A 27,817-nucleotide genomic window follows, 5' to 3' on the forward strand; every position below is an offset into this window, starting at 1 on the left:
AATCATTGTATTTTTACCTCCCATTATATAAGGGCCATTTTACTCTTGAACTTCTTCTCTGTGAAATCAGAGATAGATCTCCCTCACAGCTGCTTGTGATTAAAGATTTTTATATTATACAATTAAGTCGTCTCTGCCTTAGTCTTTGGTTAGAGTTTTCCACAATACTGCTTTAATGCGCAATTGTTGGAGGGAGTACATTTCCTAATTTATTCAGACGCACTTGGCAAGCTACAAGATTTATATTATAGCAAGGAGATTCACACACACGCACATGCACCCACGTGCACAAGCCAGTCGACACTGTGTCTTTGTTGAGTGCGTATATGGATGGTATAATAATGTTCTGAATAACATAGATAAATCACAGGAGCCTTAATCAAACCACTAAGGCGGAGAGAGTAATGAATCACTCACGGCGCAATAACAATCTGGGTAGTGTCCCTCTTTCCTCTCCTCGCCCTGACAGCACCGCTCACTGCCCTCCATGGAAGACAATGGTGACACATCATCATTACTACTATCACCACTGCAGACCTAGCATACTCTAAATGTCCAGTATGGCAATGGGACTCATGTTAGAATAACCTTTCCCCCCACAAAATACAATCTATATAAAATGAATGGACACAAATGCTAATGTGTTTGATTGACTTTAAAATGGTACATTTCAGTGCAAGGAAGATAATGCCAAAAACTGATGTAAGGTTCTAGTGAGAGTCCCCACGCTCACTAACAAAGAAAGGCTGCTGCCTACATACACACTTCAAATCATTGGCCACTTTAATAAATGGATCACTAGTCACTTTAATAATGCCACTTTAATAATGTTTTCATATCTTGCATTACTCATCTCATATGTATATACTGTATTTTATACCATCTATTGCATCTTGCCTATGTCCTGCAAGACAGGAATGTCAGTGTTCTGCCATGGCCAGCGAAGAGCCCAGATCTCAATCCCATTGAGCACGTCTGGGACCTGTCTGAACGGAGGGTGAGGGCTAGGGCCATTCCCCCCCAGAAATGTCTGGGAACTTGCAGGTGCCTTGGTGGAAGAGTGGGGTAAGATCTCACAGCAAGACCTGGCAAATCTGGTGCAGTCCATGGGGAGGAGATGCACTTCAGTACTTATTGCAGCTGGTGGCCACACCAGATACTGACTTTAATCTTGATTTTGCCCCCCCCCCCTGTTCAGTTTATGTCTCAGTTGTTGAATCTTGTTATGTTCATACAAATATTTACACAAGTTAAGTTTGCTGAAAATAAACGCAGTTGACAGTGAGAGGACGTTTTCTTTTTTTGCTGAGTATATAAGCACAAGCATTACGCTACACTCGCAATAACATCTGCAAACCATGTGTATGTGACAAATAAAATGTGATTTGATTTGACCACAGACTGACTATCCCATTATGATTGAGTGTTGGGCTAGGATTCCTCTGGTCACTACAGTCCCTCCCTGGTTACAACAGTAACTGTACTATGATGGATAACAGAAAGTTCCAACAGGTCAAAGGAGAACCTGTGACATTCAGAATGTTCTTGAAAAGGGAGAATTGACAGATGACGTGGTGTTCTCACTTCCTCAAAGCGCCTCAAGTATCCTCAACTCGAGAGGAATCTCACACGAGAGGGCAGGAATGGATACCTGAGGAGTGTTTTTCACTGTAATGTGTATGTAGCTAGGCTATCACTGCCTTATGTAAGCTGTAGCCTACCATGTGGCATGTTATTACACTAAGATGAGAAAATCTCTCTTCTATTATAAAGACATCTGCTCATTTCTTCAATTAGACTACACACAGTATCTTATCACAGTTGTATTGACCGCCAGGACTTGATTGGGAAAATCCTGAATGATGGTGCACTTTGATCAATATCCATAGGAGTCAGATAACTTCTTCAACAGATACGAAGACGATGAGGGATTCTTTATAAAACCCAGACAAATGAAGACCATGATTCTCAAGAAATGCAGTTCTTAGAATAGTCCTTTGGAGGAAGGATTACTGACATTTATATCTAAAAGCATACTTGAGAAATGATTTATTACATTTTGGCCCTTACCCAGGTCTCCTTTAAGACTTCACAGGGTTTCATCCGTAGGTGCTACAAAGCAAACAGTGGTGTCAGTCAATCACTTCTAAAAGATGAAGACTTTGTTATAAAAAACGACTCATTTTGTTTGATTTTTGATCTTCCTTCAACATAATGTGGGATCTACTGATGCTCAGGTTGTCTGGGACACTTTCAAAAATGTGTTCAGACACCATTCAGTCAAGTGCTCATCATGAGGGGGGAGGGGTATACAGTATGTTAGGAGGGAAAATGAATTAACTGAGGATATAAATGACTAATGGTATTACTTACAGATGCAGCTTGGATGGAAAAAGTGGAAAAGTGGTACATGCTTTTTTTTGTAGGTTGAACCAAAGGGATCAACATAAGAAAACTATCATAAAACTGCTTTCCTCTGAAGGTCTTCATTCATTATCACCCAACCAGATAATACGGGAGAAAGTACAATATTTCAGTCACATTTCTTCTTTCAAGGAGCAGCTAACCTTCCCTGAAGACGATGGGTACCAGTTAATGGAAATACAAAAATCATCCTGTGAGGGGTTGATTGCTGACGATGAACTACTAATGTAAATGAACCCTTTCAAAACTGGTAAACCTCCTGGCTATGACCGTACACCAATTGAGGTGTACAGGGTCTTTTTTTTTACACTGTTTAAAGTGTTCCTTTGAACGGGGAGAACTATCAACAACCCAATGAGAGAGACTGAATTACATTTCTATTGAGGCAGGAGGCAAATGGCCAGCATAAAATCCCTGTACACCTCAAACACTAGAGACCCGCTGTGACACCCGCATTGTATTAAAATGTTTATCATTGGAATAAAGAAAGTAATAAGCAAAATGACTCAGTGAGCAATGTGGCTTTATTGAGGGTCACTACATTGGTGACAATATTCTTTATTTTCTGGAAACGATTGAACATTACGTAAAAGAAGAAAAGATGGGTTTGGTGTTCATTGCAGATTTTTTAGAAGGATTTTGATAAGAAAAGGTGGGATTTCATTCATAGGTGCCTTCAGTATTTACATTTTGTTAAGTTGTTTATTCAGTGGTTTAAATTTTATATCAGAAAGCAGAGAGTAAAGTAGGGAATAATGGGTATTTATCGGAGAACTTTGAGCTATTTAGAGAGGTCTGACACGGGGATCCAGTTTCGCCTAATTTATTCTTATTGGCTATTGAGATGCTGACCATCAGAATCAGGAACAATTCCAATATAGTCGGTCTGCGTATCAATGGTCTTGAAACCAATATGTCCTTATCCAGAGGATACAACATTTCCCATTCAGCTTATAAAGTCTTAAACCAAATGATGAGACATTGACCATTTTGAGAGTGGGTTCCTTAAAAAAGTCCAACTATCTTTTGCTATGTTGCGTACTAACTAAGTGGAGAAATGGCCCAGTGGACATGCTTGGCATACACAAGAATGAAGGATCTTGTAAAGGAGAACTTTTATTTGAAACTAGCCAAAATTGGCAAAATACTATTGCTGGGGAAATGTAAAGCTTTGTCTTTATATGGCAGAGTGACATCGATAAACACCTTCATTGTCTCTGTTTATCTATCTTTTCCTGTCACGTCCATCCCCAGATTAGGTTTTCTTTAATCAGTTTGAAGCCAAGATCATTCCGTTTATATGTAATAGTAAACCAGAAAAGGTCAAATAGAATTATATCTATATTACGTATGACAATGGAGGGCTGTACTTAAAGAATATTGAAGCCTTAAATCAATTTCTGAAAGCCTCATGGATTCAAAAATTATTTGTAAAATATGATTTGGATCTCAAGTCAAATCTGAGAAAAGACAAACCCACGTTTCAATTCCAAAATATACATTTTTATACAAATGAAGTCTTTGCACTTTACTTGGTTCCTGCAGGATTTCTTAATGGACATATCCACATTCTTCAAAGAATCAATAACAGCTTGGTTGCATTTTCAATATTTTCCCCTGGAAAAAAATACAGATATTCTGAGCCAAATCATATAGTTGAATTCAAATATACTGATAAAAAAAAAAGTGTTTCTGGAAAATGGGATCTTATTTTTTAAAAGATATCATTGATAGTAATGGGAATTTTATTGTATTTGAAACACTATCCCCAATGTATGTAAACATATCGTATGTACAAATCACAATTACAATCAGTTACTGGCAGCAATTCCAACAGATTGGAAGAAAAAGTTTTAAGGGAAAGAAAAGAGAAACGGTTTGTTTGCAGACCTTATATTAAATCTCACAGATGTTAATTAGAGATAAAATCAATAAAGACATGTACCATTTTCATTTGGAAAACAAATCTTCTTACAGGAAAGAGCAGTTTGATACTCCCAACCCTCGGAAATAGGTTTTTGGTTTGATTTATAAAACAACAGACGCATTTCGGGCTACTAACAAGATGCTACAAAATGGGGCATCGAAGAATTCCCTTTGTGCTGTTTTTGTTGTTTGGAAGTGGAGGATTTGTTACATATTTTCTGGCATTGCCACGTAGTTTCTAACTTTTGGGCAAAAGTACAAGAGTGGTCACTTCCTGTTTTACAAGATTTTGTTATCTCTCCACAAACAGTTGTATGGCTTAAGGGACAGATGCAACAAGATATACAATCTCTTGACTCTGCTGGGGAAGGTTCTCACTTTTAAAAAATCTGAAAACAAATATGTTAGTATTGGATTCTTTCAATATTAAAGAAAAACACTATTATACACTAGAAGGATTGAAAGTAGGAGGTCCCAAGATTTGACTGATAAGTGGGACCAAATAACATGTCAAGAGGGATGGGCCTAATTTCATATACAAAGGGAAGGTGCTCCAGTCTTATGACAATTCAAGTTGTTTTTTGTTTTTGTTTCTTGAGGTGCATTTATTGATTTATTTTGTTGTATGTAATTCCTGTTTATGTCCTTTTGAAGCTTGTTAGGGTAATTGCTTGTTTGTTTGTTTTTTGTGTGTCCACCTCATCAAGGTAGTGGGCTGAATAGGGTGGGGGTGTTCTGGGGGAGTTGTGGGTGGTAGTCTGGGGGACCATGAACCTTTAGCCCACACTTCCCTATTGTGCCATTGTAAAAACATATTTTTTATAATAAAGAAGCAATTTAATAATACATTAAAAAAATGTGTCCTACAAATATGTGGGGGAAAAAATAAGGGGGAAAAAGTGTCATATGAAGCATTGCCGCTTGATCTGTAATATGAATAGCATTTTGATTGCAATAATGTTTTTGACATTAATTTATGAATATTGAAAAATATAATCATTAATATTGAAAATATCAAAACAATTATCTGGCAAATGTTTCACATTATTGTTGAACATAAAATACTCTCTCGGCAAATCAAAGTTCCTGAGTGGGATGTCTGCTACTATTGGAGTTATGATCATATTTGAAGCATTACCAACTGAGAGAATGTGAAAATTAATTCAAAATGGTTGCCCTCTGCTGGTCATTTGCAGGATGTGCAATGATAGAAGTAAAAGGAGGACTGTGATCTGTTACAGTTGAAGTCGGAAGTTCACATACACTTAGGTTGGAGTCATTAAAACTCATTTTTCAACCACACGCCACAAATTTCTTGTTAAGAAACTATAGTTTTGGCAAGTCGGTTAGGACATCTACTTTGTGCACAACACAAGTAATTTTTCCAACAATTTTTTACATACAGATTATTTCACTGTATCATAATTCCAGAGGGTCAGAAGTTTACATAAATAAAGTTGACTGTGCCTCCACACACAAGTCTGGTTCATCCTTTGGAGCAATTTACAAACGCCTGAAGGTACCACGTTCATCTGTACAAACAATAGTATGCAAGTATAAACACCATGGGACCACACAGCCTTCATACCGCTTAGGAAGGAGACACATTCTGTCTCCTAGAGATGAGCGTACTTTGGTGCGAAAAGTGCAAATCAATCCCAGAATAACAGCAAAGGACCTTATGAAGGTGCTGGAGGAAACAGGTACAAAAGTATCTATATCGACAGTAAAACGAGTCCTATATCATAACCTGAAAGGCCGCTCAGCAAGGAAGAAGCCACTGCTCCAAAACCGTCATAAAAAGCCAGACTACGGGTTGCAACTGCACATGGGGACAAAGATTGTATTTTTTGGGAGAAATGTCCTCTGGTCTGATGAAACAAAAATATAACTGTTTGGTCATAATGACCATCGTTATGTTTGGAGGAAAAAGGGGGAGGTTTGCAAGCCGAAGTACACCATCCCAACCGTGAAGCACGGGGGTGGCAGCATTATGTTGTGGGGGTGCTTTGCTGCAGGAGGGACTGGTGCACTTCACAAAATAGATGGCATCATGAGGGGGGGAAATTACGTGGATAAACTGAAGCAACATCTTAAGACATCAGTCAGGAAGTTAAAGCTTGCTCGCAAATGGGTCAAAGTTGTGGCAAATGGCTTAAGGACTTTGTTGTCCTTGGCATGGCCATCACAAAGCCCTGACCTCATCCTATAGAAAATGTGTGGGCAGAACTGAAAAAATGTGTGCGAGCAAGGCCTACAAACCTGACTCAGTTACACCAGCTCTGTCAGGAGGAATGGGCCAAAATTCACCCAACTTATTATGGGAAGCTTGTGGAAGGATACCTGAAACGTTTGATCCAAGTTAAACAATTTAAAGGCAATGCTACCAAATACTAATTGAGTGTATGTAAACTTCTGACCCACTGGGAATGTGATGAAATAAATAAAATATGAAATAAATAATTATCTCTGCTATTATTCTGACATTACACATTCTTAAAATAAAGTGGTGATCCCAACTGACCTAATTTTTACTTGGATTAAATGTCAGGAATTGTGAAAAACTGAGTTTAAATGTATTTGGCTAAGGTGTACGTAAACATCCGACTTCAACTGTCCTTTGCCTATTATGTCAATTTATCTGTATAAAATGGACCTTACCTTCAAAACTAGCAGATCCCACTTTGGAACTTTGATATGCTCATAGAGTATATTATATTCCACAATATATTAAAACATTTGCCAAATCAAAAATGTTAAGTTTTCAATATTCATGTTTATATTTTTCAATGTTCATAAATACTTTATTGAGATCAAAATACTACTCATAGTACAGAGCAAGTGCTAAAGCCACCAATTTTTTTGCATTGTAACATCTCCAGATAAAACATTATGGAGTCTTAAAGACATTCTACGGAACTTTGGCGACTACTAAGTATTGGGCTGGAAGTGTCAATTTGTAGTTCATACATGCATAATCTATGAGCAAAATTACTGTTTTACATCAATTGGCCACAAAATCCCTAGTTTGAAAGCAACTGTTTTTCTGAAAGGTGTGCTGCACCATTTTTCCTGCATCTTCCCCGACATGGGCCAGGCCTCTAGCAATTTGAATTCTAGCCAATGAGCTTCAGCCCCCCGCCATTTGAGTGACATCTAGCAAGATACACACACAGCAGAACGAGAGAGCAATGACGTGGTGCACATATCTGCACATATGCGACGTAGTATGCAATTCTTAGGGACCACTTTTGGCTTGTGAGTGCTACTTTCAGAACTACTGGCTCAAAAGTATACAAAAGTACTGGGGAATCACTCCAATGTCAAAAACCTTCTACCAATGATATCACAATAAGAGATCAAATTGCATATTCCACATGGCACTTTTTAATGTTTTCAAATTAGATTCTTTCACGGTGATTAAGCTCTTTTGATAGAATTCTGATCGGATTGCTCTGTTGTCTGCCTTGTTGACATCATTGATGAGAGAGAGAGAGAGAGGGAGGTTATAATAATGTCAGTTAGTCAGCTATGAAGGACATCTCTGGGTTAACATGATTATTAGTCATCAGATGTCAGAGGCTGTCGCATGGAACAAAAATCTCATTATGAAAAAAACTTGAATGTTCTCTTCAGATAGAACCCAGAGAGCACTTTATATTGCATGAATACACATGATTTGCATACACAAACACAGAGAGACTCACACACCAATGCTGACGTTTTTAACAAATCCCAGAATTATATCTGCATCAAACTGCAGGGAGCTCCATGATGTAATTGCATACATTAGGCAGATTTTGGTGACCTCCGCGGAAGGTAATGGATGCAAATGTGCTTTAATGTGGGTGGGTGGGGGTTGGGCAGATGGATTAATGACATTAATGTGCTCCTAGGCATGTATCTTAAAATACGTCGAGGCACATCTAAGGTTTATTAATCATTCTGTGATGAGATTAACCTCCCAGTGTCATTAGTGTAATCTGGGTAGATTTACTGGTGAGAAGCAGAGGAGTAGACTGAAAGTCATATCCAATGGAGTCATATCATGTGTCTCTCTACACCCACCCTGCTATAGCATGATCTTAAAAGTAGGGTAAATCTACAGGCTATGCCTAGTATGTAAAGCGCAAACATTACTCCAAGTCAAGTTTATAAAGTGTCAAGAAAAATTGTGAACCCTTTGGAATTACATGGATTTCTGCATAATTTGGTCATCAAAATTGATCTGATCTTAATCTATGTCACAACAATTGACAAACATAGTGTGCTTAAACTAATAACACACAACTTATTGTATTTTTCTTGTCTATATTGAATACATCATTTAAACATTCACAGTTTAGGTTGGAAAAAGTATGTGAACCCCTAGGCTAATGACTTTTCCAAAAGCTAATTGGAGTCAGGAGTCAGCTAACCTGCAGTCCAATCAATGAGACGAGATTGGAGATGTTGGTTAGAGCTGCCTTGCCCTATGAAAAACACCAAAAAATTGAGTTTGCTATTCACAAGAAGCATTGCCTGATGTGAAACATGCCTAGAACAAAATAAATCTCAGAAGACCTACGATTAAGAATTGTTGACTTGCATAAAGCTGGAAAGGGTTACAAAAGTATCTCTTAAAGCCTTGATGTTCATCAGTCCACAGTAAGACAAATGATCTATAAATGGAGAAAGTTCAGCACTGTTTCTACTCTCCCTAAGAGTGGCCGTTCAGCAAAGATGACTGCAAGAGCACAGCACAGAACTCTCAATGAGGTTAAGAAGAATCCTAGAGTGTCAGCTAAAGAAATCTCAGGAACATGGTAACATCTTTGTTGACGAGTTTACGATATGTAAAACACTAAACAAGAATGGTGTTCATGTGAGGACACCACGGAAGAAGCCACTGCTGTCCAAAAAAAACATTGCTGAATGTCTGAAGTTTGCAAAAGTGCACCTGGATATTCCACAGCGCTACTGGCAAAATATTCTGTGGACAGATGAAACTACAGGTGAGTTGTTTTGAAGGAACACAACACTATGTGTGGTGAAAAAAAGACAGCACACCTACATCAAAACCTCATCCCAACTGTAAAGTATGGTGGAGGGAGCGTCATGGTTTGGGGCTGCTTTGATGCCTCAGGGCCTGGGCAGCTTGCTATCATCAACAGAAAAATTAATTCCCATGTATATCAAGACATTTTGCAGGAGAATATAAGGCTATCTGTCCTCCAATTGAAGCTCAACAGAAGTTTGGTGAAGCAACAGGACAACGACTCAAAACACAGAAGTAAATCAACAACAGAATGGCTTCAACAGAAGAAAATACACCTTCTGCAGTGGCCTAGTTAGAGTCCTGACCACAACCCAATTGAGATGCTGCAGCATGACCTCAATAGAGCACGTCACACCAGACATCCCAAGAATATTGCTGATCTGAAACAGTTTTGTAAAGAGGAATGGTCCAAAATGATTGTGCAGATCTGATCCACAACTACAGAAAACGTTTGGTTGAGGTTATTGCTGCCAAAGGAGGGTCAACCAGTCATTAAATCCGAGAGTTCACATACTTTTCCCACCCTGTACTGTGAATATATACATGGGGTGTTCAATAAAGACATGAAAACGTATAATTGTTTGTGTGTTATTAGTTTAGGCAGACTGTGTTTGTCTATTGTTGTGACCAAGATGAAGATCAGATCAAATTTTATGACCAATTTATGCAGAAATCCAGGTATTTCCAAAGGGTTTACATACTTTTTCTTTCCACTGTATATTCTTAATTCCATTCCTTTATTTAGATTTGCGTGTATTAGGTATTTGTTGTGAAATTGTTAGATATTACTTAATAGATATTGCTGCACTGTCGGAACTAGAAGCACAAGCATTTTTTCTCCACCCGCAATAACATCTGCTAAACGTGCATGTGACCAATAACATTTGTTTTGATTTGACATATGCTGAGCACTTGTTGGCTGCTTTTCCTTCACTCTGCGGTCCAACTCATCTCAAACCATCTCAATTGGGTTGAGGTCGGGTGATTGTGGAGGCCAGGTCATCTGATGCAGCACTCCATCACTCTCCTTCTTGGTCAAATAGCCCTTACACAGCCTGGAGGTGTGTTCTGGATCATTGTTCTGTTGAAAAACAAATGATTGTCCCACTAAGCGCAAACCAGATGGGATGGGGTATTGCTACAGAATGCTGTGGTAGACAAGCTGGTTAAGTGTGCCTTGAATTCTAAATAAATCACAGACAGTGCCACCAGCATAGCACCCCCACACCACCTCCTCCATGCTTCATAGTGGGAACCACATATGCGGAGATCATCCGTTCACCATGTCTGCATCTCACAAAGACGCGACAGTTGGCAAAAATCGCAAATTTGGAGTCATCAGACAAAAGGACAGATTTCCACCAGTCTAATGTCAATTTCTCGTGTTTCTTGGATCAAGCAAGTCTCTTCTTTGCAGCAATTTGACCATGAAGGCCTGATTCACACAGTTTCCTCTGAACAGTTGATGTTGAGATGTGTCTGTTACTTGAACTCTGTGAAGCATTTATTTGGGCTGCAATTTCTGAGGTTGGTAACTCTAATAAACGTATCCTCTGCAGCAGAGGTAACTCTGGGTCTTCTTTTCCTTTGGCTATCCTCATGAGAGCCAGTTTCATAGCGCTTGATGGTTTTTGCGAGTGCACTCCAGTAAATTGTCCGTATTGACTGACCTTCATGTCTTAAAGTAATGCTGGACTGTTGTTTCTCTTTGCTTATTTGAGCTGTTCTTGCCATAATATGGACTTGGTATTTTACCAAATAGGGCTGTCTTCTGCATACCCCCCTACCTTGTCACATCACAACTGATTGGTTCAAACGCATTAAGAAGGAAAGAAATTCCACAAAATAGCTTTTCAGAAGGCACACCTGTTAATTGAAATGCATTCCAGGTAACTACCTCATGCAGCTGGTTGAGAGAATGCCAAGGGTGTGCAAAGCTGTCAAGGCAAAAGGTGGCTACTTTGAAGAATCTTAAATATAAATTACATTTAGATTTGTTTAACACTTTTTTGGTAACTACATGATTCCATATGTGTTATTTCATAGTTTTCGATGTCTTCACTATTATACTACAATGTAGAAAATATTACAAATTTTAAAAAACACTTGAATGAGTCAGCGCGTCCAAACTTTTGACTGGTACTGTATATCCTTTTTTGGGGGGGGATTTAGGAAATTCTCCCAAGACCCCATTTTCTTTATCAGGTGAAACCACATGGGGCCGTGAACCCTAGTTTGGGAACCATTGGTGTAAATAGATAGCCCTACATCTAAAAATAACACCCAAGAGAAGAGTGATGTAAATATATGCCAAGGCAGCCCTGAATAATTGATTGTGCTACAGATTGCATCCAGGCCAATAAGGACAACTGACATTAATTGCCACTCTCAAGGACTATTTCTTCTTGAACAGAAATGTACTTCAGACAGGCTATTTTCCCATCCCCTCTGAGACTGTTAACTGGTTTTATGGGTAATTGCTAATCTTAAAGAGCTGTTCCCTCAGCAGTGTAATTATCAAGTAATTACCAATGAGTCACATTCACCTTCTTTGCCATTATTAAACCACCATCCATCCAACACGTGGGACCAAAGAAACGTAGTTACAAAAGAACCACAATTAGAAGTAAAACGTTACATAGAACATGAAAGTGAAAGAGAACGGCAAACAGGGTACTTGAAATACATGTTTGCTTTTTGTGTACTCGGCCTACCCTTATTCAATATGTTTGATCTTCCACGAGTTTCTCTCTGTCATTTCATTGTATATACTACCACCTACTGGTATCATGGTGAATAAAGGCTTTCCCAAGGGGTTCTAGTCTCGATCTCGGTTTCCAAATCTCGGTCTTGGGCGCCGCCTCCACCCTTGGTGCACGTTTTAGTTTTACACAGATGAAAGGCCTACTATTGGTTTCTCAATACTGATGACCAGACTTTACATAACAGGTTAGGAGAACTAACGGAGTAGGTTTGAATAATTAAAGTAGCAGATTAGGAGAAATAACGTGGAATGTAGGTTAAGGGTTAGGTTTAGCTAAAATGCTACAGTTGTCCTGACGCAACTCGAACGTGCACGTTTTGGTCCGTACTCAATTTTGTAGCCAGTAACCACAAACGTTGAAGCCATCAGCAGTGGTGGAGAAAGTACCCCCTTTTCATACTTTTGTAAAAGTAATGATACCTTTTAAAGAAAATTACTCAAAGGAAAGTCACCCAGTAAAATACTAATTGAGTAATAGTCTAAACGTAGTTGGTTTTAAATGTACTTAAATCAAAAGTAAAAGTATAAATCATTTAGAATTTCTTATTTTAAGGTTAGGGTTTATGGTAGGGACGTCCCAAGGATCTCGGATTGCATTGTCCATCCCACTCCGGTGTCTGAGCAATGCATTGTGGGTAGCTATTTGTCTTCCTGGGCACGAAAATGGCGGATACGGACGAGCCGTAAGTAGCTGCAGAAGTAAACAAGCAAGACATAGCCGTTAACTGCCCGAACGATGCTTTCACATCCCATTAACTGGTTACCTGCTGAAAGCAAAGCATGAATGAACCTTCTTTTATTCTCTCTTTTTAGGGAGAAGAAAAGAAGGAGAGTAGTGGAGCTGACTGAGAAGTTAGTAATGAATTGCTAGAACTGGCAGCAGGTTTGAGAGGGTGAATAGAGCAGGGATTAAAAAGCTGTCTCGAATAACTCAGACGGCAGCTAAATCCAAATAAATATATAGCTACGCTAGCTAGTTCTAACTAGCCTACAGTAAATATTTCCTGTTGTTATTGGTCTAAAATATAGTATCCCTACAAATGGCTGCTTTGAAACCGATTCAATCATTGAATGGGCTCCCGAGTGGCCCAGCTGTCTAAGGCACTGCATCTCAGTGCTAGAGGCGCTGAGACAGTTACTGTAGTGTAGGCTTGTTGGCTAGCTAGCTATCCACTTACTGGCTGTCAAGGTACTGTGCTTCTTCCATAGCATGGCACCCTAGGTGCAGCGATACACGTTTAAACCATCACAGAGTTATAAACAAAAAACATATGAGACAATAAGATATGTCATAAGGTTGCTGCTAGGTAATCACGACTGTACTTTCTACATATGATTGTTTATAAAATAACAATGTGCTTCTCTGCTATTTGCATGTCTGCTATAAACATGTATGGCAGCTGTTTCTAATTGATAAAGCATTTATTAGATAATGAAGTTTTATATTCCTCAAATGTCTCCCCACTGACATATTTAGCTGGACTCCTGTCCTGTGTTCTCTCCAGGATGGTGGTGGATGGGGGCAGCAGAGACGGGGGCGAATGGGACGGACGATGGAACCACATCAATACGTTTCTGGAAAGACCAGGACCTTTCACTCACCCTGACTTTGAGCCGAGCACAGAGGTAATCATCACAGTGCATACTCAACGTTTGTAAATAAAACAAGGAACAGCACTGAATGGGTTGCAAATAATTTCATACTAAAAGCCATGGTTCATGTCATACCAGAGCTCAGTTGCACATCTTAATACTTTTGATTGTGCTGTGATGTCTTCCTTTATTACTGATTAACCTAACCCTAATGGAACTGTTGCTTATTTCCTTACAGTCGCTCCAGTTTTTGTTAGACACCTGCAAAATACTTGTTATTGGAGCAGGTGGCCTTGGATGTGAACTTCTCAAAGATCTGGTATGATTTCATCTCTTGAATGCACATGCTACTCTACAACATGTTTTCCCTTTGCAAAGAGTGGCAATGTGAGAGATAGACCTGCACACACTGTTCTGCTAGTAACCGTCAGTTTGCGTATCATATCTTTCATGGAAATGTTGAATAGCCTATTTCTTGAGGAGAAAGATACCCAGTGTAGTCTTACTTAAGTAGTTTAATTAGGACACTTATAACAACATTGGTTCTGATAGATATTCACTCTGTCATTTTCCCATCTTTTGGGGATGCTGTGGACCAGGCCTTGTCAGGTTTTCGTCACATACACGTTGTTGACATGGATACCATTGACGTTTCCAACCTCAACAGACAGTTCCTCTTTAGGTCAGATCATTTGCCTTTCACTTTTTTCTACTCATCCCTTGTCATTATTGGTGTTGTTGATTTTGTACATACAATGCATTCGGAAAGTATTCAGACCACTTGACTTTTTCCACATTTTGTTACGTTACAGCATTATTCTAAAATTGATTTTTTTTAAATACCTCATCAATCTACACACAATACCCCTTAATGACAAAGCAAAAACAGGTTTTTAGAAATGTTTTAAAAACGGGAAATACCCTATTTACATGAGTATTCAGACCCTTTGCAATGAGACTCGAAATTGAACTCAGGTGCATCCTGTTTCCATTGATCATCCTTAAGATGTTTCTACAACTTGATTGGAGTCGACATGTGGTAAATTCAATTGATTGGACATGATTTGGTAAGGCAAACACCTGTCTATATAAGCAAAAACCAAGCCATGAGGTCAAAGGAATTGTCTGTAGTGCTCAAAGGCAGGATTGTGTCAAGGCACAGATCTGGGGAAGGGTACCAAAACATTTCTGCAGCATTGAAGGTCCCCAAGAACACAGTGGCCTCTATCATTCTTAAATGGAATAAGTTTGGAACCACCAAGACTCTTCCTAAAGCTGGCTGCCTGGCTAAACTGAGCAATCGGGGGAGGTGACCTAGAACCTGATGGTAACTCTGAAAGAGCTCCAGAGTTCCTCTGTGGAAATGGGAGAACCTTTCAGGAGGGCAACCATCACTGCAGCACTCAATCAGTCCAGATGGAAGCTACTCCTCAGTAAAAAGGCACATGACAACCCGCTTGGAGTTTTCCAAAAGGCACCTAAAGGACTCTCAGACCATGAGAAACAACATTGGTACACAAACGGATCTGATGAAACCAAGATGGAACTCTTTGGCCTGAATGCCAAGCGTCATGTCTGGAGGAAACCTGGCACCAGCAGGTTTGGAAGCATGGTGGTGGTAGCAGCATCATGCTGTGGGGTTGTTTTTCAGCGACAAGGACTACGAGACTTGTCAAGATCGAGGGAAAGATGAACAGAGCAAAGTACAGAGATATCCTTGGTGAAAACCTGCTCCAGCGTGTTCAGGACCTCAGACTTGATGGTTCACCTTCCAACAGGACAATGACCCTAAGCACACAGCCAAGACAACGCAGGAGTGGCTTCGGGACAAGTCTCTGAATGTCCTTGAGTGGCCCAGCCAGAGCCCGGACTTGAACCTGATCAAACATCTCTTGAGAGACCTCGAAAATAGCTGTGCAGAGCTTGAGAGGATCTGCAGAGAAGAATGGGAGAAACTCCCGAAATACAGGTATGACAAGCTTGTAACCAAGAAGACTCGAGAGGCTGTGATCGCTGCTTAAGGTGCGTCAACAAAGTACTAAGGGTCTGAATACTTATGTAAATTATATATTTCAGTTTTTATTTTTAATACATTTGCAAACATTTCTAAAAACCTGTTTTTGCTTTGTCATTGTGGTGTATTATGTGTAGATTGATGAGGGGGAAAACTATTGAATCAATTTTAGAATAAGGCTGTAACGTAACAAAATGTGGAAAAAGTCAAGGGGTCTGAATACTTTCCGAAGGCACTGTACTTTTTCTAATGGATGGTATGTGTATCTCTGAAGGCTGAAGGATGTGGGTCGGCCAAAGGCAGACATAGCAGCGGATTTTATCAATGGACGCATTCCAGGATGCAACGTGGTCCCGTATCCTTTGGAGATTAAGTAAAATGGATGATTTGGGGGTTGATTTATAATAATAATAATAATATATAATACATTATTATTATAGCCCAGGTTAATAAAAATAAAAAGTTTAATTTTCACATACACCCGGATAGGTGTTGTTTTACAGGATCAGCCATAGTACTGCGCCCCTGGAGCAAATTAGGTTTAAGTGCCTTGCTCAAGGGCACATTGACAGATTTTTCACTTTTTCGGCTCGGGTATTCAAATCAGGACGCTTTCGGTTACTGGCCCAACGCTGTAACCACTAGGCTACCTGCTTCCCTAATCTACTGATATCCTTATAAAATTGCACAGCCATTTCAAGAAAATACAAGACTTTGATGAGTCGTTTTATAGACGTAAGTCCTGGGATTCTTCTATCCTCGTCCTCTTTCATTATAGGAAATATCAAATTAGCTGTATGTTTTGTTTCATTTTAAATAATTACAGTTTTGTCTCCCTCACACAGAATTCCACATAATAGTTTGTGGACTCGACTCCATAATCGCCAGGAGATGGATGAATGGCATGTTGGTATGTATTCTTAAATTAAATATAGATCAAGTGGAATGCAAGCTAGTGCTCACTTGTTCGAGTACCCTTATGTCCTGCACAGATTTCCATGATCAATCTATAAAAAGCCAGTCCATTAGATATTTAAAAAAAACTGATTGTTAAACAGAGATCAGTTGGTCTGCCTTTTTCACAATTTACCCTGTGTGATTTTCCATTCCTCTCTAGCTGTCTCTGCTGGTTTATGAAGACGGGGTGCTGGACCCCAGCTCCATCATCCCGCTGATTGACGGGGGGACAGAGGGCTTCAAGGGAAACGCTCGGGTCATCTTCCCTGGCATGACTGCCTGCATCGACTGCACCCTGGAGCTTTACCCACCACAGGTGTGCTAGCTTTTGTTTTACGTCCAGATGTATCAGGATGGCTATTCTTTTTATTCCGGGATCTAATGTGTTGCTTCCTCTAAATATATTTATTTTCTCAGATTAACTTCCCCATGTGTACGATAGCCTCCATGCCCCGGTTACCAGAACATTGTGTTGAGTATGTCCGCATGCTGCTGTGGCCTAAAGAGAAACCCTTCGGAGGTATGTACCCAATCAGCTTGTTAACATGCTTATTTGACCAGGTATTACTGTGCCTTCGTTTTCTCACAGATTATTTTTTGATTCAAATATGTTAATGCTCCATAAGGAGTGACAGATTTATTTCAATAGTAATACCAGCCATAGGTACAGTGACAAGAAAAAGTATGTGAACCCTTTGGAATTACCTGGATTTCTGCATAAATTGGTCATAAAATTTGACCTGATCTTCATCTAAGTCACAACAATAGACAAATACAGTCTTCTTAAACTAATAATACACAAACAGTTACACGTTTTCATATCTTTATTGAACACACCGTGTAAACATTCATAGTGCAGGTTGGAAAAAGTATGTGAACCCTCGGATTTAATAACTGGTTGACACTCCTTTGGCAGCAATAACCTCAACCAAACGTTTTCTGTAGTTGCGTATCAGACCTGCACAACGGTCAGGAGGAATTTTGGACCCTTCCTCTTTACAAAACTGTTTCAGTTCAGCAATATTTTTAGAATGTTGCGGTTATGCCACAACATCTCAATCGGGTTGTGGTCAGGACTCTGACTGGGCCATTCCAGAAGGTGTATTTTCTTCTGTTGAAGCCATTCTGTTGTTGATTTACTTCTGTGTTTTGGGTTGTTGTCCTGTTGTATCACCCAACTTCTGTTGAGTTTCAATTGGCGGACAGATATAAAAAATATATATATATATTTAACCTTTATTTAACTAGGCAAGTCAGTTAAGAACAAATTCTTATTTTCAATGACGGCCTGGGTTAACTGCCTTGTTCAGGGCAGAACGACAGATTTTTACCTTGTCAGCTCAGGGATTCGATCTTGCAACCTTTCAGTTACTAGTCCAACACTCTAACCACTAGGCTACCTGCCCCAGATAGCCTTACATTCTCCTACAAAATGTATTGATAAACATGGGAATTCATTTTTCCGTAGATGATACTGTAGCAAGCTGTCCAGGCCCTGAGGCAGCAAATCAGGCCCAAACCATGATGCTCCCTCCGCCATATGTTACTGTAGAGATGAGGTTTTGATGTTGGTGTGCTGTGCCTTTTTTTCTCCACACATAGTGTTGTGTGTTCCTTCCTTCCAATCAGCTCAACTTTAGTTTCATCTGTCCACACAATATTTTGCCAGTAGTGCTGTGGAACATTCAGGTGCTCTTTTGCATACTTCAGATGTGCAGCTATGTTCTTTTGGACAGTAGTGGCTTCCGTGATGTCCTCCCATGAACACCATTCTTGTTTAGTGTTTTACATATTGTAAACTCATCAACAGAGATTAGAGGTGGACCGATTTATGATTTTTCAACGCCGATACCGATTTATTGGAGGACCAAAAAGGCCGAATCCGATTAATCGGCCGATTTATTATTATTTTTTTTTAAATGTATTTGTAATAATGACAATTACAACAATACTGAATTAACACTTATTTTGACTTAATATAATACGTCAATAAAATCAATTTAGCCTCAAGTAGATAATGAAACATGTTCAATGGGGTTTAAATAATTCAAAAACAAAGTGTTGGCGAAGAACGTAAAAGTGCAATATGTGCTATGTAAGAAAACTAACGTTTCAGTTCCTTGCTCAGAACATGAGAACATATGAAAGTTGGTGGTTCCTTTTAACATGAGTCTTCAATATTCCCAGGTAAGAAGTTTTAGGTTGTAGTTATTATAGGACTATTTCCCTCTATACCATTTGTATTTCATTAACCTTTGACTATTGGATGTTCTTAAAGGCACTTTAGTATTGCCAGTGTAACAGTATAGCTTCCGTCCCTCTCGGCTCGAACCAGCAACACGACGACAACAGCCACCACATCGAAGCAGCGTTACCCATGCAGAGCAAGGGAAACAACCACCCCAAGGCTCAGAGCGAGTGAAGTTTGAAACACTATTAGCAAGCGCTAACTAGCCAGCCATTTCACTTCGGTCACACCAGCCTCATCTCGGGAGTTGATAGGTTTGAAGTCATAAACAGCGCAATGCTTGACGCACAATGAAGAGCTGCTGGCAAAACGCACGAAAGTGCTGTTTGAATGAATGTTTACGCGCCTGCTTCTGCCTACCACCGCTCAGTCAGATACTTAGATACTTGTATGCTCAGTCAGATTATATGCAACACAGGAGACGCTAGATAACATCTAGTAATATCATCAACCATGTGTAGTTAACTAGTGATTATGATTGATTGTTTTTTATAAGATACGTTTAATGCTAGCTAGCAACTTACCTTGGCTTACTGCATTTGCGTAACAGGCAGTCAGTCTCCTTGTGGAGTGCAACGAGAGAGAGGCAGGTTGTTATTGCGTTGGACTAGTTAACTGTAAGGTTGCAAGATTGGATCCCCCGAGCTGACAATGTGAAAATCTGTCTTTCTTAACTGACTTGCCTAGTTAAATAAAGGTGTAAAATTAAATAAATAAAAAATCGGCGCCCAAAAATACAGATTTCCGATTGTTATGAAAACTTGAAATCGGCCCTAATTAATCGGCCATTCTAACAGAGATGTTAGCATGTTCCAAAGATTTCTGTAAGCCTTTAGCTGACACTCTAGGATTCTTATTAACCTCATTGAGTTCTGTGTTGTGCTCTTGCAGTCATCTTTGCAGGATGGCCACTCCTAGGGAGAGTAGCAACAGTGCTGAACTTTCTCCATTTATAGACAATTTGTCCTACCATGGACTGATGAACATCAAGGCTTTTATAGATACTTTTGTAACCCTTAACCCAATTCTTAATCTTAGGTCTTCTGAGATCTGTTTTGTTCGAGACATGGTTCACATCAGGCAATGCTTTATGTGAATAACAAACTCACATTTTGTGAGTGTTTTTTATATTGCAGGGCAGCTCTAACCAACATCTCCAATCTCTTCTCATTGATTGGACTCCAGGTTGTCGGAGTTCTGGCTCCAATTAGCTTTTGGAGAAGTCATTAGCCTAGGGGTTCACATACGTTTTCCAACCTACACTCTGAATGTTTAAATGATGTATTCAATATAGACAAGAAAAATACAATAATTTGTGTGTTATTAGTTTAAGCACACTATGTTTGTCTATTGTTGTGACTTAGAGGAAGATCAGATCACATTTTGATGACCAATTTATGTAGAAATCCAGGTAATTCCAAAGGGTTCACATACTTTTTTTTGCAACTGTACATGAAGATCCCTTAACATTTCCATCCTGATTGTGTGTTGTATTGTCAGATGGTGTGGGGCTGGACGCAGATGACCCGGAGCACATCCAGTGGGTGTACCAGAAGTCTCAGGAGCGGGCAGCAGAGTTCAGCATCACAGGAGTCACCTACAGACTCACCCAGGGTGAGAACACACATTCTGCAATACTGAATTGTGCTCCTATTCTTGGACCTCCATAAGGATCTGACTAGGGTTGAATACCGGGAAACGGGTTACTGAGATTTCATGCTTAAACCCACTCCATATCTTTCTCTTAGTCAATTCCATTCAAATTGCATTAAAAATAGATCATCCTGTTCAAGATCGTTATATATCTCTCAATGTCTTAGCCTACCTCTTTCAGGTAATAAATTCAATAGAGTATTAGCTGTATATTTAGCTAAGGAATGATGGGTTATGCATTAGCTTCAAACTTATAGCCTCTGTCTCTTGCGCAATACTCACCTGTGCTCCCCTGGCCTCTCCTTTAAAAATCACCCCTTAGCTCTTGTAGTCCCACAAAAGCTTAATCGGTGGAGGGGGGGGCATTTCTTATACTAATAGCTTTAACATGTAATGTAACTTTAACATGTAATGCTAAATAAAGCAGCCAATTGAACGCACAGGGAGTTTGAATCAAGAGAGAACACACGATGGCGGTAGGCTATAAAACATTTTTTTTTACTCAGACCTGTACACCCATATCCATTTAATCTTCATGAAGAGAAGTGAAAGTCTACATCTTATTTTAGTCCTATATTATTCAAGCATTCCATTACAATGATTAAGATAAGGAAAACAGAACGTTTCATTTCAGAAAGAAAACGCTGCGTAGAAATATGCTCATCCATTTATTCAGCAATGAATAATGCATGTCTTGGCGATATAGGCTCTGCTCCTTCAGGGTAACTCACTGCCTGAGTAAAGCAGCCATATAAAATATAGCCTACGAGCAGTGAGTGCGGTAAGCTATACCAATCCCCCTAACAGGAACAGGGAACCTAACAGGTGGAGGCTGGGGTGGGAGCAAGAATACTGCACAAACTCATGTATGTTTCACAAGCTCAGAAGCAATGCATTGTAGCAGCAGAGGATCAGAGTGAAGCTGGGATCAATTGAGAACCCGTAGCGGTGCCGATGCAGAATTGGACGGCCTATAACTCAGAGCTATCCCTCAGTGCTGACGAAGGAACCAGAACCGTGATGAGTTCCAGTATCTTGTCATTGGTTGCCAGCATCAATGTTGAACAGACGTTCGCCAGGTGCTGCCCGTGCTCAGCATGCAGGCAGCACAACATGAGAGGACAAAGCAGTGTTAGTTCTGATGATGACGACAATGTTCCACATATGAGACTCCGTAATGCAAACAGAACTTAAGAGATCATGCAAGATTGAAGGGAAAGAACATTTAGTTTAATCATACTGAAGTACCCCTAATGCCATCATACGGACCGCCACTGGAACAGCATAATGTAAACCCAACACCGTTGCCTTAATGTGAACTCAAACTTGTGCTACTGAGAGAGAGGAGCGATACTGATATGCATGTTTGTTGCCTCTCCTTGGCCATGAAGAATAGGCAGACAGATGGATTATTGAGCAGACTGCATGCTGAAAGGTCCTAACTCTCAATATGAACTGAACCCCTGCTATTGGAACATAAGACACATTCGCCCTCCTGAAATTTGAATAGAAAAGACGTGGTTATATAACAGAAGACATTGCACAGATCGAAGACCATACAGTAGACTGCTGCAGAGCAGCACAGCTCAGCCATGACATACAGTACCATTACATAGCATAACATACAGTATTACTAACGATCCCCCAAAACCACAACTAACATTGGCGACGTACCCACATTATCTAAGTAGCCGAATGTCCTACTGAAATTGTTCAGCAGTAGTTGATGCATCTGCAGCATGCACAGTGAGACTGACCTGATAATCAAAACCTAGACCTACAAATAGTCTACTTGAGCTGAAAGCTAATGTCTAACGGTATATTCTGGTAAACCAAAAGAGAGGAATAAATGACCTAATAACAAGAGAAATAGATTACTAGATAATAAGCCTGTATATTCAGTGCATTCGGAAAGTATTCAAACCCCTTGACTTTTTCCACATTTTGTTACGCTACAGCCTTTTTCTAAAATACCTTAATTTATTTCCCCCCCTCAATCTACACACAATACCCCATAATGACAAAGAAAAACAAAAACCTTTACTCAGTACTTTGTTAAAGCACCTTTGGCAGCGATTACAGCCTTGAGTCTTCTTGGGTGTGACGCTAAAAGCTTGGCACACCTGTATTTGGGGAGTTTCTCCCATTCTTCTCTGCAGATCATCTCAAGGGCTGTCAGGTTGGATTGGGAGCGTCGCTGCACAGCTATTTTCAGGTTTCTCCACAGATGTTAGATCGGGTTCAAGTCCGGGCTCTGTCTGGGCCTCTTAAGGACATTCAGAGACTTGTCCTGAGGCCACTCTTGCATTGTATTGACTGTGTGTCTAGTGTCGTTGTCCTTTTGGAAGGTGAACCTTTGCCCCAGTCTGAGGTCCTGAGAGCTCTGGAGCAGGTTTTCATCAAGGATCTCTCTGTACTTTGCTTCCGTTAATCTTTCCCTCAATCCTGACTAGTCTCCCTGTCCCTGCTGCTGAAAAACATCCCCACAGCATGATGCTGACACCACCATGCTTCACCGTAGGGATGGTGCCAGGTTTCCTCCAGATGTGGTGCTTGGCATTCAGACCAAAAAGTTCCATCTTGGTTTCATCAGACCAGAGAATCTTGTTTCTCATGGTCTGAGAGTCCTTTAGGAGCCTTTTGGCAGACTCCAAGTGGGCTGTCATGTGTCTTTTACTGAGGAGTGGCTTCTGTCTGGCCACTATACCAAAAGGCCTGATTGGTAGAGTGCTGCATAGATGGTTGTCCTTCTGGAAGGTTCTCCCATCTCCACAGAGAAACTCTGATACCCCTTCATAGTCCCGTACCCCTTCAAACATGCAACCTCCAGCTGCGTACCCCTTCTAGCACCAGGGTCAGGGCACTCTCAAATGTTGTTTTTTGCCATCGTTGTAAGCCTGCCACACACACACACACTATATGATACATTTGTTAAACATAAGAATGAGTGTGAGTTTTTGTCAGAACAGTGACAAAGAGCTCTTATAGGACCAATATATTTTGATTTGTTTACCATTTCATGGTTTTGATGTTTTCACTGTTATTCTACAATGTAGAAAATAGTAAATGCACTGCTCAAAAAAATAAAGGGAACACTAAAATAACACATCCTAAATCTGAATGAATTAAATATTTTTATTAAATACTTTTTACTTTACATAGTTGAATGTGCTGACAACAAAATCACACAAAAATGATCAATGGAAATCAAATTTATCAACCCATGGAGGTCTGGATTTGGAGTCACACTCAAAATTAAAGTGGAAAACCACACTACAGGCTGATCCAACTTTGATGTAATGTCCTTAAAACAAGTCAAAATGAGGCTCTGTAGTGTGTGTGGCCTCCACGTGCCTGTATGACCTCCCTACAACACCTGGGCATGCTCCTGATGAGGTGGTGGATGGTCTCCTGAGGGATCTCCTCCCAGAACTGGACTAAAGCATCCGCCAACTTCTGGACAGTCTGTGGTGCAACGTGGCATTGGTGGATGGAGCGAGACATGATGTCCCAGATGTGCTCAATTGGATTCAGGTCTGGGGAACGGGCGGGCCAGTCCATAGCATCAATGCCTTCCTCTTGCAGGAACTGCTGACACACTCCAGCCACATGAGGTCTAGCATTGTCTTGCATTAGGAGGAACCCAGGGCCTACCACACCAGCATATGGTCTCACAAGGGGTCTGAGGATCTCATCTCGGTACCTAATGGCAGTCAGGCTACCTCTGGCGAGCACATGGAGGGCTGTGCGGTCCCCCAAAGAAATGCCACCCTACACCATGACTGACCCACCGCCAAACCGGTCATGCTGGAGGATGTTGCAGGCAGCAGAACGTTTTCCACGGCGTCTCCAGACTGTCACGTCTGTCACATGTGCTCAGTGTGAACCTGCTTTCATCTGTGAAGAGCACAGGGCGCCAGTGGCGAATTTGCCAATCTTGGTGTTCTCTGGCAAATGCCAAACGTCCTGCACGGTGTTGGGCTGTAAGCACAACCCCCACCTGTGGATGTCGGGCCCTCATACCACCCTCATGGAGTCTGTTTCTGACCGTTTGAGCAGACACATGCACATTTGTGGCCTGCTGGAGGTCATTTTGCAGGGCTCTGGCAGTGCTCCTCCTGCTCCTCCTTGCACAAAGGCGGCGGTAGCGGTCCTGCTGCTGGGTTGTTGCCCTCCTACGGCCTCCTCCACGTCTCCTGATGTACTGGCCTGTCCTGGTAGCGCCTCCATGCTCTGGACACTACGCTGACAGACACAGCAAACCTTCTTGCCACAGCTCGCATTGATGTGCCATCCTGGATGAGCTGCACTACCTGAGCCACTTGTGTGGGTTGTAGACTCCATCTCATGCTACCACTAGAGTGAAAGCACCGCCAGCATTCAAAGGTGACCAAAACATCAGCCAGGAAGCATAGGAACTGAGAAGTGGTCTGTGGTCACCACCTGCAGAACCACTCCTTTATTAGGGGTGTCTTTCTAATTGCCTATAATTTCCACCTGTTGTCTATTCCATTTGCACAACAGCATGTGAATTTATTGTCAATCAGTGTTGCTTCCTAAGTGGACAGTTGGATTTCACAGAAGTGTGATTGACTTGGAGTTACATTGTTCCCCATTGAGTTACAAGTGTTCCCCTTATTTTTTTTGAGCAGTCAACATTAAGAAAAACCCTTGAATGAGTAGGTGTTCTAAAAATGTTGACCGGTAGTATTGTCACAGTGAATGTTTTCTTTTTGTTCACGTGCTACAGGTGTTGTAAAGAGGATCATCCCGGCTGTGGCGTCCACAAATGCAGTCATTGCTGGTAAATGAGTATACACTAAAGGAAATGTCAACTTTTTATTTGGCTAGTTTTATTTGTGCATAAAGGGTTTTACGAGCTAGATTAAACATTAGGCAGCATTGTGATAGGACTTTCTGTATTTACTATTAGTAAATAGAAATGTCTTTAGCTAATTACTTTTTGACCCCATTTTAGCTGCTTGTGCCACGGAGGTCTTCAAAATAGCATCAAGGTGAGTTTTCAATTGCTGATTTACTACTAAACCAGTCCATAAGTACATGGAAGTGCATATGCATTTCACAACAGCTTCATGACTTTCCGCTTTGTCTGCAGTGCCTACATTCCTCTGAACAACTACATGGTGTTCAATGACGTTGATGGTCTGTATACCTATACATTTGAGGCAGAGCGAAAGGTGGGTTTTCTGTGTACTGGGATTTCTGTGTACAGCTTTCAGGTTAACAATGGTATGATGAAAGGTAACTGGTAATACATTTTTGTCTAATACCTCTATATTTGTTTGAAATGTCAGGAGAACTGTTCATCCTGCAGCCAAGTCCCCCAGGACCTGCACTTCTCTCCCTCAGCCAAGCTCCAGGAGGTGCTCGATTACCTGACTGAAAACGCTTCTCTGTAAGTTCACCTGCCACGTAGGTGTTATGTTTCCTGAATTCTGTGACCCCCAATGTGATATTATACAGTAGTTTGGACTGCGTCTTGGTCATAATGACACTCACAACTGTACATTTTTCAGACAAATGAAATCTCCAGCCATCACTGCGACATTGGAAGGAAAAAATAAAACATTGTATTTGCAGGTGAATTTTCACATTTTGATATGCAATATGTAACGTTTTTTGTTCTGATCATGGTGAAAATAATAGTCTTGAGCAGGCATACAAGTGGTTGGCTGGCTATTGACTCATATTTTGTTTTGACAGACTGTCGCGTCAATTGAACAGAGGACACGCCCCAATCTGAGCAAGTCACTGAAAGGTGAGGTCCCTAATTGTAATATATGCCATGTAGGTTTGATACAGGTTTAATAGTGTTTCATATTGATGACATTATGCTTACCCAGCCTTCATTACTGTCTATAGTGTGTGCTTCTAGTCCTCTTTGTGGTTGGACTCATTCTTGTAATTAACATTTTTTCCCCAGAGCTGGGTCTGTTAGATGGGCAGGAGCTGGCCGTAGCTGATGTCACCACTCCCCAGACTCTGCTCTTCAAACTCAGCTTTACCTCTTAGGACCAGCATGTTCTCCCCAACATCAAACACCAGACGTCTTTGTTATTACTTTTCTAACAGAGTACCGAGTATTTGAAACATGTAAACATGAAGTTTTACAGTGTATTTAAGTGAATATGTAAATAAATGTATTTCATATCCAGTTCTCTGACATACTTATAGACTCAAGTCTATGAATGCATTTGGTTGTGGAAAGCCAAACTACTCCACTGTCATATTTGATCATATCTGCAACTGTTTGTGATGCATTTGCGTTATATGCACTGCAACCTCTCAAGCTCTCTTACACTGGAGAAAAAAACAGTACCATATTTAAATTGATTTCTCTTATAGTTTCTTGTGAGTTTAATTTATTTTCATTTCACCCAGACACAACCGGAATAAATGTTTTCCTGTACAATACATGTCTTCTGTGTTAGTTATGACTGAGACTTCAGGCTGAGTGGGCAAATTGTTTTCCTTGTTGTATATCCATTATGTTATTGTGCAAATATTGTAGTGTTAATGAATGTACTGACTCTGCAATTTACACAGAACATTTGATGTCTGTACCCAGTAATAATTATACTTCCAAGTTGTTTAATTGGTGCATGCACAGTTTTAAGCTTTATTGTGAAGAAGGTACTACTCCAATAAATATACATGTATTTTCTGAATATTTGCCAGTCCTCCCAGTCTCAAAGCAACTCAAAGGTCAACTCCAGACGCTCAAGCGTGTCATCTGTCAAGAGACAAGAGGCTGCGGCGGAAGTTGCTGCTAACCAAGCAGCTTTATAAGTAATGGTTAAGCAAGAACGCCAACTAAAAGAGCTTCAGAGACTCGAAGATGAAGTTAAGAAGAGGACAGCGGAGCAAGAAGCTGAGGCTGTGAAACGCAGCTTAGAAGAAGCTAGGCTGCGAGTCAAGTTAGAGGTAGAAAATGCTGCCAGGCGAAGGACGCTAGAAGACAAGCGTAGAGAGTTAGAGCGTCTAGAAGTGCTCAAGAAACGAAATGCTGCCAATGTCAAGTCCTTCAGAGATAAGCTCAATGCACGGCCTAAGATAGGATCCAAGAACAGTCTTGAACTTAGAGACCTTGTAGACTTTCTTCGCAGCTCTGAGGCTGCTATGTCTCAGAATAAGGGCCTGGAGGTGCTTAATGACTGTAATGAAAACCAAAAGATCCTC

The 27,817-nt window shown here is 40.5% G+C and overlaps 1 protein-coding gene across 2 annotated transcripts; it reads left to right on the forward strand.

Annotated features, from left to right (window-relative positions):
* Positions 1–12,694: 12,694 nt before the first annotated feature.
* On the forward strand, positions 12,695–27,052 carry LOC110527957 (NEDD8-activating enzyme E1 catalytic subunit). Of its 2 annotated transcripts, XM_021609606.2 has the most exons (18): positions 12,722–12,835; positions 12,966–13,004; positions 13,658–13,778; positions 13,984–14,064; positions 14,345–14,427; positions 16,034–16,114; positions 16,451–16,494; positions 16,605–16,669; positions 16,877–17,032; positions 17,134–17,236; positions 20,465–20,578; positions 25,368–25,421; positions 25,596–25,632; positions 25,734–25,815; positions 25,933–26,033; positions 26,155–26,218; positions 26,342–26,396; positions 26,562–27,052. In XM_021609606.2, exons 1-18 carry the CDS (start codon positions 12,816–12,818, stop codon positions 26,648–26,650), a joined length of 1,389 nt encoding a protein of 462 aa, XP_021465281.1. In that variant the 5' UTR covers positions 12,722–12,815; the 3' UTR covers positions 26,651–27,052. The 2 variants fall into 2 exon arrangements, with proteins under 2 accessions (XP_021465283.1, XP_021465281.1); XM_021609608.2 differs by lacking the exon at positions 12,966–13,004 and having other exon boundaries at positions 12,695–12,835.
* Positions 27,053–27,817: the final 765 nt, after the last annotated feature.

This window comes from Oncorhynchus mykiss, chromosome 7, assembly GCF_013265735.2.
Source record: "Oncorhynchus mykiss isolate Arlee chromosome 7, USDA_OmykA_1.1, whole genome shotgun sequence".
In the NCBI taxonomy this organism is placed as follows: domain Eukaryota; kingdom Metazoa; phylum Chordata; class Actinopteri; order Salmoniformes; family Salmonidae; genus Oncorhynchus; species Oncorhynchus mykiss.

Bases quoted from the DNA above. Each gene is read 5' to 3' on its own strand.
- LOC110527957 (XM_021609606.2), top strand. From the start codon at position 12,816: ATGGCGGATACGGACGAGCC. The intron at 25,633-25,733 runs GTGAGTTTTCAA...CTTTGTCTGCAG, and splicing joins GTCTTCAAAATAGCATCAAG to TGCCTACATTCCTCTGAACA. The intron at 25,816-25,932 runs GTGGGTTTTCTG...TTGAAATGTCAG, and splicing joins CATTTGAGGCAGAGCGAAAG to GAGAACTGTTCATCCTGCAG.